General features: G+C 36.8%; 1 protein-coding gene across 1 annotated transcript in view; it reads left to right on the top strand.

Moving 5' to 3' along the window:
- LOC131993242 (adhesion G protein-coupled receptor A3) overlaps positions 1-17,901 on the top strand; it is a 436,008-nt gene that overhangs the window by 28,296 nt on the left and 389,811 nt on the right. Inside the window, exon 2 of the mRNA XM_059359047.1 lies at positions 7,267-7,338. Within this exon, the coding sequence (XP_059215030.1) occupies positions 7,267-7,338 (72 nt within the window). The remainder of the gene's footprint in view (positions 1-7,266; positions 7,339-17,901) is intronic.

The raw sequence follows: 17,901 nt of genomic DNA, 5'->3' as shown, positions 1-17,901 counted from the left end.
AAACAACCTCAGTTGACCAAAGTGCTGTACAGTTATTAAAATAGAATAAATCATACACAACTGGGTATAAATCAAAACAATAAAAAGAATAAAATACTAAAGACACAGTAAAACAATAAAATAAAATAGTAATAAAAACTCAATCCAAAACAGAGTTAGAGATAAAAAAAAAATACAAATAAAAGGGTAAAAAAGTTAAAAGAAAGCCAAGGATTCTTGCCAAGCTGCACTGTAAAAAAAAAAAAAAGTTTAATTTACGGTAAAATACCGGCAGCTGTGGTTGCCAGAACATCACCGTTAAAAATACAGTGAGTGTATGTAAATGTAAATATCAGCAAAAACTGTAATTTGCACAGGATAATCCCATTACTTTCAGGATAATTGTGTCATCATGGTATTTCTCCATTAACTTTACATGAAAAATTTATATTTTTACAGCAAAACTGTGTTTTCTACAGTTTATGGCGGTAGAATTTAAAGTTTTATACTATTCTTTGATTTACAGTAATTATAAGTATCTACTACGGTGATGTACAATGTTTAATTTTACGACCTATTTCTGATGCAATTTGACAGTTTTTTACTGTAATTTCAACAAACATTTTTTACAGTGTGGGACTGAACACCAAGGAGAATAAATAGGTTTTTAATAATGTTTTAAAAACCTATTTATTCTCCTCAGTTTAGTTTTTTCCATCAGTTTTTTGTGCAGCGTGTGAGTCTTCACCGTGACATTTTCTGTGCACACACTTCCGCTCTGCTCCCCCAGCAGTTTGGCCAGCAATTTGCGCGTTCAGCACAATGCATTGTGGGACCCCTGTGCTTAATCCTGGGGTTAAAATTGAGTGTATACGTTCCCAGCAGCCGTAACGAGTAGAGGAGAGCGGTGACACATCCCAATTACCCCTCTCTCTCTCTCCTGACCAATCACTCCCACTGCCTTGTTAAAAGAAGATGGGAAGGTGTTGGTGGGGGGAGGGGCACACAGGGATCTGACCTTGTGCAAGAGTGTGTGTGTGTGTGTGTGTGTGTGTGTGGTCATATGCTGACAGGAGATATGTGACATCACACATGCAAAGAAGGAAGCAGATCACATGCACAAATCCACAGCGTCACAGAGACCCAGCGGCCCTGCAGTGGATGATTCAGGAGCTGGCTGCAGCAATCAATATTTTAGCAGATATAAAATCTAGAAATGCCATCCAAGGTGTATTTAAAATGATGTGAATGTGAGCTGTAGAGTAAGCGCTTTATAAATCGTTAGCCACTCACCGTGTTCAACTGTAGCTTACAGCTTTGTATGAATTCTGTGAGAGAGGAGCAAGATTTCAGAAGGTTTTGCCAAATTGTACTTTTTAACAATAAAAATAAGATCGATAGTTGTGGTTTTTGGCAGTTTAATATTTGCTCGATGCTTCAGTGTTTCTCCTCGATTTCATGAAACACAAAAATGTGTAATATTACTACTAACACTACTACTACAACTACAACTAATAGAGGTGTGAATCAGCAGAGGCCCCATGATACGCAATATAATTGAGATTTTAAGCATTTTGCGATATGGAGAGTATTGCGATACAATATATATTGACATTTAACTGTTTAACTGCATTTTGTGTCCACAAAATTCCAGTCACAGCCACAAGATTCCTTAGATCTTCTAGTTTCACACCTCTGATACCAATATACCCAGTATATTCCTGAAAGTGAGCCTGATTCGGCCCCGGGAAAATGTTAAAAATACTGATGCTAAATAAACGCTAAATATGGACACTTGGCGGCCACAAAATATCACAATACTATGCTATGTCAATTTTTTACCCACCTCTAACAACTACCTCTTTAACTACTGTCACAGTAGAAACGTACAAATATAAATGACTGTTTAATTAGCAGCAATCAAAATTATACCTGTATTAACTTTTTTGTCCACTTGGGGGCAGCGCAACCAGCTCACTGACATATTATCACCTTCCAATTATTAGGCGGCAAATGTGTTGGCAAAACTATTTTCTCATTTGTACGTCGCTTTGGATAAAAGCGTTTGCTAAATCAGTAGTTCTCAACCTTTTTGAGTCGCGACCCCCAATTTAACATGCATGTTGTCCGCGACCCCCGCTCACTGAACAGAATCTCACACAGTTCAGATTTTCCCAAAAAAGAAACAAAATGACCAAAAAAGACACAAATTGACCACAAAATGATAAAAAAAAAGACACAAAATGACCAGAAAAAGAAACAAAATCACCAGAAAGACACAAAATCACCAAAAAAGACACAAAATAACAAAAAAAGAAACAAAATTACCAAAAAAGACACAAAAATACTTAAAGACACAAAATGACCAAAAAAGGAAACAAAATTACCAAAAAAGACACAAATTGACCACAACATGATCAAAAAAGACACAAAATGACCAAAAAAGGAAACAAAATGACCAAAAAACACACAAATTGACCACAAAATGATCAAAAAACACACAAAATGACCAAAAAAAAGACACAAAATGACAAAAAAAAGACACAAAATGACCAAAAAAAAGACACAAAAACCACACAAAATGACCAAAGAAAGACATGAAATTACCAAAAATAATAAAACACATGAACACTTTAACACAGTGGAGACAGAGCTAACTTCCCAAATGAGTTGGCGCCCCCAGAAATCATCTCGTGACCCCAGTTGGGGTCCCGACCCCAAGGTTGAGAATAGCTGTGATAAATGACATTGTATTTATTTCAATCAATCAATCAATATCCTTTATTTAACCAGGTAAAAATTCATTGAGATTAAAATCTCTTTTTCAAGAATGACCTGGCCAAGAAGGCAGCACCATGATAAAATAAGAACAATCAACCACAATTCTCATACACCACATTCAACATCAATTAAAGTACATACAAGATCAGGGACAAGACTATATGAAGATTGAAATGAGTACAGTTAAAAAGGAAATAAATAAACTGGTGACAGATGAATGAATAAACCCGGTCGTTATCAGATAATAGCTTTACAAACAATTGCATTGACCAAGAGAACTATCTTCTCTGTCCTTCAGGATTCCTTTGAATTCTCCCAAGGTGACCAGCTCAGACAGCTTCAGCTGCTTTTGCATAATGTTCCAGGCAGAAGGCAGCATATTTAAAGGCCTTTTTCCCTAACTCAGTTCTAGCTCTGGGTACCAACATCTGTAACACATCCCTAGAACGCAAACCATAGCTACATTTGTTTGTGGACATGTAAACACATAGATATGAAGGGACCAGCCCAATAAGACACTTGTAAACAAAAAACAACCAGTGTGAGAGTCTGCGTACAGATAGTGATGGATATTTTGCAGTGGCATACAGGGTACAATGATGGACACGATTTCCACAGCCAGTTCAAAATCGCAGAGCACAGTGGTAGACGGTATCCAATTTCTTGAGGTACTGGTCAGGGGCGTTTATGTACAGCAGGTCACCGTAATCTAACAACGGCAAAAAGGTCGCAGTGAACAAACGTTTCCTGGCCTGCAATGAGAAGCATGATTTATTTCTAAAAAAGAAACCTAATTTAATTTTTAATTTGGAGACCAGTTTTTCAATATGAAATTTAAAAGACAATTTTTCATCAATAATGAAACCCAGGTATTTGTACGAATTGACCCTTTCAATTTCGGTCCCATGACTAGTTATAAGCTTTGGCAAAACTTTTGGTAGAGGTTTTCCATTTGAAAAAAGCATGAATTTAGTTTTATCTGTATTTAAAACTAATTTCAATTTTGTCAGCTGTGACTGCAGAACGTCCAAAGCAGACTGCAGGAAATGAAAAGTGTCTGCCACTGACGGGGATGAACAATAAATAATAGTGTCATCTGCATAAAAATGACAGGCAGCATTGGTTATTGTGTCACAAAGATTGTTTACATAAATAGAGAACAACAATGGCCCTAATATGGAACCCTGGGGCACGCCCTTTGACACAGGGAGGGAGGAGGACGAGGACCCAGCAAACTGGACACATTGCGTTCTTACTGACAAATAATTAGAAAACCAGTGTACAGCCTGCCTAGATAAACCAATTTTGAGTAGCCTATCTACCAAGGTGGCATGGTCTACAGTATCAAATGCCTTGGAAAGATCAATAAAAACAGCAGCACAATACTTTATACAATCCAATGATTCAATTATATCATTAACAACTTTTAATGTTGCAGTAATTGTGCTGTGTCATTTTCTAAAACCTGACTGGTGTTGGGATAAAATATTATTCACGTCTAAAAAGTCTTTCAGTTGGTCACTGACACATTTTTCAAGGACTTTAGTTAACTTTACATGTCCAGCAGACGTAGCTGGATGTAGCTGTATTTTTTTTCACAGTATTCCTTATGTAAGGCATGTTGAACTGTTAGAAATGACAAACAAACACACCGAGGCCGTGCTTCCATCGCCTGGAAACACACAAACATTTCTGAATCCTCGTGTGGAGAACTTCACCACCTGTTATCTCCTGGTGTATCTCTGTGTTTGGACAAACAGTGGACGTTATTAGCAGGTGGACGAGTGAACCAGAGCAGCAGCTAACACAGACCGATGTGGTCTAACAAGTCACTGTGGGATCATAACAACAGACTGTAGTGTGTGTACTGTAGTGTGGGTTTTTTAGGGTTGGTACACTTCCTTAAGCTAACATGTTGTCAATCTCATTGCTAAAAAAAAGTAGATGTATAATAGTGGATGTCGTCATTGGGACGTCACCCATTGGTTTTGTGGAGTTTTGGCCTTCCCCATCTTGATTCAAAACTGTCATCATATTGTTTTTTTCTCAACCAGTACATGCGCAGAACGGATTGAGAGCCGGAATAACGATAATTCTTCTGCTAACACAAGTGCTAGCACTTGCTAGCACTTGCTCTTTTGATATTAACTTATGTTATGATTGATTATTCCAAGTATCCTTTAAAAATTCTTTGTTTTTGATAACAACAGGTCATTATTTCCATTTTGCTTCTCATACTTTATGAAGAAAAAACGTTTTTGTATTATTACATAGCTAACTACTTGGCTACGTAGCTTGCTAAGCTCACTACTTAGCCAAGAAGTTAGCTAAGTAGTTAGCTTAGCAAGCTACTTAGCTAAAAAATGGATATGGGTCATTTTTGACGTAGTGACACAATTTTATTATATATATATATATATATATATATATATATATATATATATATATTTAATACATATTATAGTGTATTTAACATTGGAGTAATGTGTTTTTCAAAAAAAAAACTGTAAAAAATACTGTTTTGGCTGATATATATACATGACATGCTGACATTTTTTTTTTTACAGTGTAGCTTTGTGCCTTCCAGCAACACCCTCAGCAGGAAGTCCTGTCCAGGCACTTATTTTCTTTTCTCCAAGACAAATGCATCACTTATAGATAGAACATATCGTTTTAAATATAATTTACTGCAAAGAAAAAGAAAAACCGTGACAACTGTCAGTGAAATAATCAAAATGGAGGCCCTGCATCTCCTCTGAATATTTATCCATCACTTAAAGCTCCCCGCGGTGTGTTTCATTGATTTGTTTGCTGTTGTAATGTGAGCAATGGATGATTGAATTGTGCTGAAGCGGCGTTTCTTAAAGCTTTTCTATTAGGCTGATATTTTGAGGTGGAGGAGTGGAGGATGGGGTTGGATCATTACCCATCTTAACCACAAACGGCCATAAACAAGACAGAGACGTGGCCGGGATGAGTAATTTACAGCCGCAATCTCATCACACATAAATCCTTATCTTTTGCCAACACATTGACAGTCAGAGGATAAACAATATATCAGCCGCTTTGAATATATTTTTCCTGCAGCTTTATGTTTTCACTTCACTCGTTCTGTTTGCTCACCTCATCTTCTCTCTCTCTTATACACCGGTCAAAAGTTTTAGAACACCCCAATTTTCCAGTTTTTTTATTGAAATTCAAGCAGGTGGTGAACTGCCAGAGGTAAATAAAAAAAGGTAAGCTTAACCAAAACTGAAAAATAATTTACATTTCAGAATTATACAAGTACGGTAGGCCTTTTTCAGGGAACAAGAAATGGGTAAACAACTTAACTCTATGGAGTCTTGGGCTATTTTGTCCATTTTTGAATTATTTTCATGTCTTTGTAAGTAATTTTGTGTCATTTTTTGGTCGTTTTGTGTCTTTTTTTAGTCATTTTGTGTCTTTTGGTGTCTTTTTTTGTCATTTTGTGTCTTTTTTTGGTCATTTTGTGTCTTTTTTTAGTCATTTTGTGTCTTTTGGTGTCTTTTTTGTCATTTTGTGTCTTTTTTTGGTCATTTTGTGTCTTTTTTTAGTCCTTTAGTCCAACATAAAATGTGATTTTGAATCTTTTTTTTAACTTTCAAAACACTATCATGCTCAATAAAGAATTTTAAATGTTGCAAATGTGCATTAATTTCAGAGTACACTGAGACATTAAACTGCATCATTTTCAATTAAATTCTGGAAAAGTTGGTGTGTTCTAAAACTTTTGACCAGTAGTGTATATCTTACAGAAACCTGAGCAACAACAAGATCTCCTTGCTAAAAATGTTTGTCGAAATTACAGTAAAACACTTTCAAATTGCGTCAGAAATAGGGCGTAAAATAAAAAAATGTATATCACCATAGTGGACACTTTTAATGACCGTAAAACAAAGATTAGCACAAAATTTTTATTGTTATGAACTGTAGAAATATTATATTATTATTATTATTATTAATATAATATTATTATACACTTCTCATTTGTCGTCTTTTTTTGTGATTTTGTGTCTTTTTTGTATTTTTTTAAAGTAATTTAGTGTTTTTTTTTCAGTAATTTTGTGTCTTTTTTTAGTAATTGTGTGTCTTTAAGTAATTTAGTTTTTTCTGTCATTTTGTGTCTTTTTTTTTTTTTAGTCACTTTGGTCATTTTGATACTGCCTCCAGCGGCCCCCAGATAATTTGATTTAGAGACCCCTGTTCAAGAAGATTTAAAGTGTTTGTTACACGGGTGTCACCGTGGGTTCTTATGGGTTAATTACCGTAAAACAACGATTAGCACAAAATTTTTATTGTTATGAACTGTAGAAAACACACAGTTTTGCTGTAAAAAATATAACATTTTCATGCCAAATTAATGGAGAAATACCATGATGTCACAATGGCACATTACCCTAAAAATAATGGGGTTAATTGGGTCTTAATTAAATTACTCGTTCTGTTTGCTCACCTCATCTTCTCTCTCTCTTCTATATCTTACAGAAACCTGAGCAACAACAAGATCTCCCTGCTGAGGAATGGCTCCTTCTACGGTTTGGCTGCCTTGGAAAAACTGTGAGTACTTAAATCACCGATTTACAGTTTTGTCCTCCCCAGAGTCCTAATAGCTGTCATCACCGGAGCTGTATCGCTATATGAATAAATGAATGAATTTTATTTAGGACAGACAGTACAGAGCCATTAAACATTGCAACATGAAACATGAGACATGAGAAGATGGTTGTACAAACAGGCTTAGCAGAATTGCTATATTTCACCCAGCTGTCCGTGAAGAGATCTGGGTAGGCAAGATGTTTTTGTAAGATTAAAATGTCTTGTTATATTATTAAAATAGCAAATTTTTGCTAAATTTAAAATGCTTTCTTGATATTATAAAGCAGCGTTCAGTAGTTGGTTGCGCCGACCTTACCTTGATGGTAGCACCGGTGCAACTGGCCACTTGTGTAACTGTTTTTGTATAATTGTTAATGACTATAAAATAGCAAATTTAGCGATGGTAGGTTGCGCCGACCTTACCGTTATGGTAGCGCCGGTGCAACTGGCCACTGGTAAGAGATTTTGCTAACTTCAAAATGCTTTTTGATATAATAAAGTTGTTTAAAATTGTTATGTTATAAAATAGCAGATTTTGCTTTTTGATATTATAAAAACAACGTTGTTTTAAAATGTTTTTGTGTAATTGTCCCATTTTTCGTAGAGAAGCGGCTGAGGCAGGTTAGGTTGGAGGCTGGTGTCAGGAGAAATCGTGCTGGTGCAAGCAAGCTCTCTGCATCAGCAGATGGTGTTTGGTCTCCGTGGAGAACTGTTTGGTAGAAGAGCAGGCCCTGATCACTGGTGGAAGAGTGTTCCATAGTTTGACACCTTGGTAGGAGAAGCTGTTTTGGCCGTGAGCGGTCGGTTCTTAGGCAGACAATAACTGCCGTTGGCGACACCTCTAGTGGAGAGAGTATTATAGCAGGGAAAAAGATAAAAAGCGTCGACATTGTGGGGAAATTAGGAGATCCTTGTCTGTTTTTTTTACCCTGCACAATATTTGACAATGGTTTTCACTAGTGGTGTCAACAATAATCGATGCGGCAAAGTGCCATAATCGATTATGTTTATTTCCTGTCCTCCAGTGGAAAGTTGTGGGGGCCAGGGTAGGAATTTCACGAAGGCCGTAGTTGCCCCACACTCTGGCCTTGATGCCCACATGGCTCGTTTGAATATTCAAACGAGCCATGTGGCTACACTTTAAAAAAACAAACTGTTGTTTTTACGGTAAAAAACCAGCAGCTGTGGTTGCCAGAACTTTACCGTAATAAATACAGTGCAACTTTTTTTAATATTACGGTAAAAAGATATTGGCTAGGTTTAAGATTGCCATTTTATTCCATTTTTTACAGTATAAATAAAGAGTTTTTCCATCAAAAGAAACTGTTCTGCCATATAATTGACAAGAAAATACTTCATAAGATTTTACTATTAAATATGACAGTATATTTTTGTTAGAGATATTGTGTTTAGAACATTTAACAGTTAGAAAAAGTATTTTTTACAAAAGATAAATGCAAAAATTACAGTGATGGCTTACACATTAAAACTTTATCAGAATATCAGTTGCTTTCACTTAAATTTGCATCTAAAATCTCAGAAAATATTTTTATTTTTTACTCGTAAATGTACTGGTTTTAATCTTAAAGAATATCTGATTTATTTTTCTCAGAAATTTTTGTTTTTGTCTTTTGCCACTTTCATCTTTATTCATGATATTCAAGTTTGTTTATATATAACAGTATATTTTTGACATAAACACAGTGCCAGTGAATATTACAGTAGAGTAATGTATTTAAAAAAAAAAAAAAGAAGTAAAACATACTGTTTTGGCTGATATATACATTTACGGTGTTTCATTGTTACTGAAACTGAATTAACTCATTTATCATTTTACATGCATTTGCCGTCTTTTCAAAACAGGTTCATTTGTCATTTTCCAAAAAGGTCCTTTCTAATATATTTAATATATTGTGCATTAATGTTTCTTGGTGAATGAGAATGTTAAGGTATTAATCTGAAAGGTATTTAATGACATTTATGTCAAAGATACAGGAGAGTGATGATAGCCAATAAAATCTATTGTTATTAGGCCTATCTGACTGCTTGTATTGCCTCATGACTGACGAAAAATGTCCCTTGTTGTGTTCTGTATTTTACTCTAAATGGGATCATAATTTACTAAATGAACATCATGCTGTATTACAGAAGACTTTAAATAAGCGATTGAGACCCGTAACTCATTATTAGAATGTTTACTGAGGTAATAAATCACAGGAGAAGTAGAGTAATTCTCCTATTGACTTGTACACAAATGGACTTCTTTTTGCAACCAGTGTAGTCGCCCCCTGCTGGCTATTAGAAATAATACAGACTCTTGCCTCATTGAAGCCCAGTGGTTGCTGCTACACTGTGAAAAAACCCTGTTGTTTTTACGGTAAAAAAACGGCAGCTGTGGTTGGCAGAACTTTACCGGAATAAATACGGTGCAACTTTTTTTAATATTACGGTAAAAAGATATTTGCACTGTTGATTTCACGTTTAAGATCTCCATTTTATTCCATTTTTTACTGTATGAATAAGTTTTTCCATCAAAAGAAACGCTGTTCTGCCATATAATTGACAAGAAAATACTTTATAAATGCCACATAAATTAAAGATTTTACCATTAAATATTACAGTATATTTATGTTAGAGATATGGTGTTTCGTATATTTAACATTGAGAAAAAGTATTTTTTTACAAAAGAGAAATGCAAAAATTACAGTGACGCTTATATATATATATATATATATATATATATATATATATATATATATATTTAATACATATTACAGTGTATTTAACATTGGAGTAATGTATTTAAAAAAAAAAAAAAAACCTGTAAAAAATACTGTTTTGGCTGATATATATACATTTACAGTGTTTCATTGTTACTAAAACTGAATTAACTAATTTATCATTTTACGATCACTGTAAAATCTACAGACATTTTTTTTTTTTTACAGTGTAGCTTTGTGCCTTCCAGCAGGAAGTCCTGTCCAAGCACTTCTTTTCTTTTCTCCCACACGAATGCATCACTTGAAGAACATATCGTTTTAAATATAATTTACTGCAAAGAAAAAGAAAAACCGTGAAGTATAATTGTGATGCATCGTAGAATCGAATTGAATCGAATCGTTACCTGGTGAATCGTAATCGAATTGTGAGGTCCGTGCCAATGCACACCCCTAGTTTTCACCCTCCGGCCCTCATGTTTAACCTCAATTGCCACAATAAAAGCCTTTAAAAGGGATAATATATGTCGCATCACATAAAGGCGTAATGCAGTGCAGCTTTGACAGATGGAGCGAGGACGCCGCGTCCATGTTGATGAGTCTACATCATATACAGCGTCCCCGAGGGCCGTACGCCTGCAGCCTGATGATGAGCTCCATGATGGCCCCTCCTCCCCCCGAAGCCAACTATTGATTGGCTTCCCCTCCGTCCAGCTCAGTGATCGCTGCCTTCCTACCTGATGGTGACACTGACATTGGCTGATGATGAGGAAATCACAGAGGGGCTGAAATCACACAGAGAAGACGGCTTAATAACCGTCTCAGTCAATCACCCTCAGATGTATTCACGCACACTTTGAATTCACTCGCTGGGCCCACGTCTTCTGACAGTTAAATTCATTAATGTCAATGGAGTAATTCTGCTCCTTTTTGGGTGTTGACCTATCAACCTATCGACCTGTACACTGTAAAAAATGTTTGTAGAAATTACAGTAAAACATTTATCATGTAGTTTAGACAAATAGGCCAGAAAACATGCTATATTGAGAAATAGGGCTGGGCGATACATGAATATAAAAATATATTGAGATATTTTTAAATGTGATATGGAATTAGACCATATTGCATATATTTTTTCTGTCTTTATATATAAATGCTGCCCTTACTAGGGTTTGTCATATAATAGTTATTTTGTAATGTTCGTTATTCTTTTCTCATATAAATATATTTATTTCAGGAAAAGATTGGCGTATTTTATTTCGTAGGCTTTTTTTGTTTAAGGTATTTTTTTCATTTAAATGTGCACTTTATGGAGCTTTGATTTTATTAAAAAAAAAAAAAAAAACTCCAGCTATACAGTACTTATGTTCACTTAAATAAACTGTTTCAATAAAACTACTTGTGACATGTCATAATTGGCTTTGACTTTGGCTGAACATTTGCTCTCACTATGCGATAAAAATATCGGGATATATATCGTATATCAATATTCAGCCTAAATACATCGGGATAAGACTTTTGGTCCATATCGCCCAGCCCTATTGAGATATATACAAACGGTACTGTGCTATAGTGTTAGGCAGGGGTGAAAAAACCCCTACACTGCAAAAAAAGAAAAGTTGGGTGAACTCAAAATTTCAAGGCAACAAACTTCGATAAAATTTTAAGTTGGACAATTAAACTAAATATTTTAAGTTTTGATTTTGAGTTTGCTCAACTCTGAATTCAGATTTTTGTCAACTCAACTGTAAGTTGTACTAACTTATAATTTTACATTATAATAACTTTTAATCCTTACTTCTGCTAACTTCTGCAATGTGCTGAAGTGGCACGATTGTAACGCTGCTATGAAATGTCAGCTAATGTTGCGACCACAATTTTGAGTTAGCATTGATACGCTAATGGCTACTCTTGTAGCTGTAACAAGCAGTGCTGCTAGCATCAGTTAGCCGCTAGCATCAGTTAGCCGCTAGCGTCAGTTAGCCGGTAGCATCAGTTAGCCGCTAGCGTCAGTTAGCCGCTAGCATCAGTTAGCCGCTAGCATCAGTTAGCCGCTAGCTTTCACTAATAACTGAATTCCACCGCTTTCCCGCATTTCCTAACGTTGAAATAAGAGTTATCAGAACTATTGTCCCTTGTTGTGAACCCCAACTTAAAGATATAAGTAACAACAACTCACCAACTTGTTTTTGAGCAGACAACTGGCTTCCTTTGTTGTGCTAACTTACATTATTACCCTAAATGTCAATAATTTATATTTCCAAGTTTTACCAACTTAAATCACTGTTTTAGCCCAAAAAACACAAGTTTTTTTTTTTTTTTGCAGTGTAGAAGAACTGATGCTGGTTTAAAGATGGCTTAATAACCCTTTCAGTCAATCACACACACACACCTCAGCTTTGAATACACTTGGCCCACGTCTCCTTGACAGTTAAATCCAGTCAATGGAGTAATTCTGCTCCTTTTTGGGTGTCGACCTATAGAATGATGTCACCTGTCTCCGCGGGCCTTATTAGCGCCATTAAACCGTTCAGCCCTGGTCCCTGCAGCTCCAGAGAGACGATTGGCTTTTAAGGACACTCAGCCAAAGGTTTGTCTAAGCTGACCTCTCGGAGCGCTGTGTTTTTTTCCTTCACCTCTCTCTCTGGGTACAGTCTGTCCATCCGTCCCGCCACATGCAGCTCCTGGCACTGGTGCGTCCGTCCCCAGCAGTTGATGCCAAGCCAGGTAGCCTCGGTGAGTTGAAAGTGGCGGCCAGCTGTTCCCTCGTCTGGCCCGGCCGACTGACTGACTGGCCGGATCTGAAGGGGTTGTTGTGGTGAACTGGCAGCTGATTGACAAGCTTAATAACGCATGGCTGTTTGTTTGCACCACTCGTGCTGCAGCTGTGGAGCTTTTACACGGCAAAAAAGCCAACTTGTATTTTATGGTCCTAAACCAACATGGTCTCACAGAAATCCGTGGAATAGCCACGGAATCGCTCAAATTTCCGTGAAACTGACATGGATTTCGCTACAATGCAAGTTAATGACAGTCATATTTTTCTGGCGAGATCTTCACCACAAAGTGATTATGTACATTCACTGAGTGAATATTTAGAAAATAAAACATATATTTCTCGCTAGAAATGTGATCAAAATCCATTTTTATGCAGAAGCTAAGTCAAAATATTGATTTTTCCCTAAAAATGAGAGAACTGTCCGCCATGTTTTTTGTTCTGACCGCCGGGACCTTGAAAGTCACGTGACTTGGAACAAACCAATAGCCACGGGATATGACTGTCATTAACTTGCATTGTAGCGAAATCCGTGTCAGTTTCACGGAAATTTGAGCGATTCCGTGGCTATTCCACGGATTTTGAGTTAAGCGAAATCCGTGGCTATTTCACGGATTTCTGTGAGACCAGGTTGCCTAAAACAGTGATTTAAGTTGGTAAAACTTGGAAATATAAACGATTGACATTTAGGGCAATAATGTAAGTTAGCACAACAAAGGAAGCCAGTTGTCTGCTCAAAAACAAGTTGGTGAGTTGTTGTTACTTATATCTTTAAGTTGGGGTTCACAACAAGGGACAATAGTTCTGATAACTTTTATTTCTTTGTTGGGAAATTCAGTCATTAGCGAAAGCTAGCGGCTAACTGATGCTAGCGGCTAACTGATGCTAGCGGCTAACTGATACTAGCGGCTAACTGATGGTAGCGGCTAACTGATGCTAGCGACTAACTGATTCTAGCAGCTAACTGATGCTAGCGGCTAACTGATGTGAGCAACTAACTGATGCTAGCGGCTAACTGATGCTAGTGACTAACTGATGCTAGCGACTAACTGATGCTAGCGACTAACTGACGCTAGCGGCCAACTGACGCTAGCAGCCAACTGAGTCTAGCGGCTAACTGATGCTAGCGGCTAACTGAAGCTAGTGGCTGACTGAAGCTAGCGGCTAACTGAAGCTAGTGGCTAACTTAAGCTAGCCACTAACTTGAAGCTAGCGGCTAACTGATGCTAGCGACTAACTGATGCGAGCAACTAACTGATGCTAGCGGCTAACTGATGCTAGCGACTAACTGATATTAGTGACTAACTGATGCTAGCGACTAACTGATGCGAGCAACTAACTGATGCTAGCGGCTAACTGATGCTAGCGACTAACTGATGCTAGTGACTAACTGATGCTAGCGACTAACTGATGCGAGCGACTAACTGAAGCTAGCGGCTAACTGAAGCTAGTGGCCAACTGATGCTAGCGGCTAACTGATGCTAGCGGCTAACTGAAGCTAGCGGCTAACTGATGCTACAGGCTAACTGATGCTAGCGGCTAACTGAAGCTAGTGGCTAACTGATGCTAGCGGCTAACTGATGCTAGCGGCGCTGCCTGCTACAGCTACAAGAGTAGCCATTAGCATATCAATGCTAACTCAAAATTGTGGTCGCAACATTAGCTGACATTTCATAGCGGCGTTACAATCGTGCCACATTGCAGAAGTTAGCAGAAGTAAGGATTAAAAGTTATTACAATGTAAAATTATAAGTTCGTACAACTTACAGTTGAGTTGACAAAACTCTGAATTCAGAGTTGAGCAAACTCAAAAACAAAACTTAAAATATTTAGTTTAATTGTCCAACTTAAAATTCCATCGAAGTTTGTTGCCTTGGAATTTTGAGTTCACCTAACTTTTCTTTTTTTGCAGTGTAGGAGGGAAGGAATGGAAACAAAGCTGATGTCAGAGCAAGTTTTTCTTTGTATGGAATGGAAATGAAATTCTGTTCATTAAAGGGTTCGTTTGCCCAAATTGCACAACATATTTTCTTATTTACTCCTGGTGGTATCCAGCCGTGCAGATCATTTAGTTTTAATCTGTTCTGGCTTTGAGACGTGCCTCTGCATCCACACTAATACACGGAGGTGAAAGGAATTTCATGGCTAGATATCATTCTCCACAGTTAGATATCACTGAGGGTCAGAGATAATGTGTTTTTCTGGTGTGCTGGTTAACCAACCCTTTAAAAGGAAAATTTTCCATCTTTTATGTGGACGACCAATCAGTGTTGATGGTTAAAATTCTGCAGTGCATGTTATATTGACCCAGAAAGAGCTAATTGGCATGCTGAGAAATGTCAATATTAACACCTGCATTGATGCATTTAATGACAGTGAAGTTATAAAATGTAGTTTCAAGCTGAACGTACTAAAACAACATTGTGCAGTACCAAAGACTAGCCTAATTATCCTGTTAACTCAGCGTAAAATACTCGACAGAAACAAATAAAACTCATAGAATAATTTTGGTCTGTCAACTGTTCCAACTAATACCAATACTGCTGGCTTAGTTTTTCCTCTTATTCCTCTCTCTATTATGCTGGTTGCCCATTATTTTGGAGGCAAACCATTAAATTAGAGAAATAAAATGAAACAAATTACAAAAATTCCAGTTTGTCTTTGGAGTTATGAAGGACTTTTCTATCACACCTCTGTCCAAGTGAGGAGAACAACTGTTATGCTTTTTATTCACAAGTTTATGCATAGCTGAGGAATATCTGTTGTGTATATATATTAAAAAAAATAAAATAAATAGTGTCTCTGCTGGCCACAGTCTGTGCCTTTCTCTGTTGCATTTCATTGACCATATAAATATGGTTGAATATCTGAGTCAGCAAAAACACTTTAAAATGTATCCTGGTCTATAACATCCTTTTGCTCTTGTATTTTTCAGCTCCCAAAGCTGCAATAGCATTTTTTCCGCGCTGGATGCAGGAACAGATTTTGCAGCTGCAAACTTTTTTTTCTCTGTCACTATAGATGGATGGGAATTATTAATCAATGATCAATTAATGGTCGTTAACCCTTTAATGGGCGAATATTTCGAGAAAGTGGCAAATCTACAAGGAAAAAAGTTGCAGATTTAAGAGATTTTAAGTGGCAAATCTGCACGAAAAAAGTTGCAGATTTACGAGAAAAAAGTGGGGAAAAATAACAACTTTTTTCTCCCAGATTCACAACTTTAAATCTCATAAATCTGTGTATTTTTTTTCTCGTAGATTTGCCACTTTAATCTTGTAAACTTTTCTCAAAATATGACCCCCCTCCCCCGGGTCTGTATGTTTGTTTTTTTTACACATTCTGGCTGTATGTAATATCCTCCAGTATTCTCTAGGGTTGAAATTTGGAATTTGCAAGTATTTCAATGTGTGTGCCCGAAGAGGCATGAGATTAGTTTTCACAGTAATCTTGCATACTTAAATGTGTTTTATGTTTAAATACGTTTTGGATAAAATGAAACATAGTTCATGCTAGCAAGGTTTGATACAGTAAGCTAGTTTTGCACAAATTAATAACCTTGCTCAAATGAATACTGTTATATTTCTGTGTGTTTTATAGTTTTTATTGCAACTTTCAGTTTCCAAATTGAAGCTTTATCCAACCTCATTCTCCGCTCATCGGCTTATTCACGTACGGCCGCAGAACTGAACGCCTGGTAGTGTTTCAGTTCAGTGATACTGATACATAAAATTTCAAAATACACAGATCGATTAAAAATTCCACCAAACCTAGAGAATATTGGAGGATTTTTACATACTGCCAGAATGTGTAAAAAAAACATACGCACCCGGGGGAGGGGGGTAATATTTTGAGAAAAACATTTGCGAGATTAAAGTGGCAAATCTACGAGAAAAAAATGCACAGATTTATGAGATTTAAAGTGGTGAATCTGGAAGAAAAAAGTTGCTTTTCCCACTTTTTTCTCGTAAATCTGCAACTTTTTTCGCGCAGATTTGCCACTTTGCCACTAGGAAGTCTGCTTTCGTCCTCTCAAAAAAAAGCATCCGTTCTTAAAACAGGCTTTAGCATCATACTATATATACATATATATTTTATCTTGCCCATGTATACAAGTTTTTTACATACTGGAGTATTAATAAAAACAATACAAATAATCTATTAATTGATTGTCAACATTATAGCTGATCTAGTTGGCAGGTTTCTTCCAAACGCCCATCTCTAACTACTCCAATTAACTGCATTAACCATCAACAATGATTAGACATTTGCATTAAAGATGGTGGATCTCTCCTTTAATCAAAGGTCAGAGGGTGCAGAGCAGGAATCTGGATCTAGGTCATCCATTTATCTTATTAAACCTCCATCACGGCCTTCAATTCAAAAGCACATCAGCAACTTTATTAATCCCCCTACGGGCAACGCTTTTAATGTGATTTGTCTTCTATAGCTGAGAAAGCGTCCTCTTAATGGACGGTCCCTGTATGTTGGATGATGGCCTGGATCGGCCCATATGGACTCCAGCCCATTACCAGCAGCCAAACTGGGTCCCATGGGAGCGCAGCGGGAACAAAGCCCGCCACTGTTCTCCGTCAGGACGCTGAGTCGAGCTTTTGCTGCTTCATCATGGGTTCCCACCGCACAAACCCTCAGTGTGTGAAGAATCTGTGAGAAATGGATCAGCCGGGCATTTTTCACTTTTCATACCGATTACCCTACACTGTAAAAAACAACTGTTGTTTTTAAAGTAAAAAAACTACACTGCAAAAAAAGGAAAATTGGGTGAACTGAAAAATTCCAAGGCAACAAACTTCGATAAAATTTTAAGTTGGACAATTAAACTAAATATTTTAAGTTTTGTTTTTGAGTTTGCTCAACTCTGAATTCAGATTTATGTCAACTCAACTGTAAATTGTACTAACTTATAATTTTTACATTGTAATAACTTTTAATCCTTACTTCTGCTAACTTCTGCAATGTGCTGAATTGGCACGATTGTAACGCTGCTATGAAATGTCAGCTAATGTTGCG

This window comes from Centropristis striata, chromosome 20 (assembly GCF_030273125.1).
Source record: "Centropristis striata isolate RG_2023a ecotype Rhode Island chromosome 20, C.striata_1.0, whole genome shotgun sequence".
NCBI classification, from domain to species: domain Eukaryota; kingdom Metazoa; phylum Chordata; class Actinopteri; order Perciformes; family Serranidae; genus Centropristis; species Centropristis striata.
The sequence above is the reverse complement of the archived record's forward strand: the minus strand, read 5'-3'. Positions and strand labels throughout refer to the sequence as shown.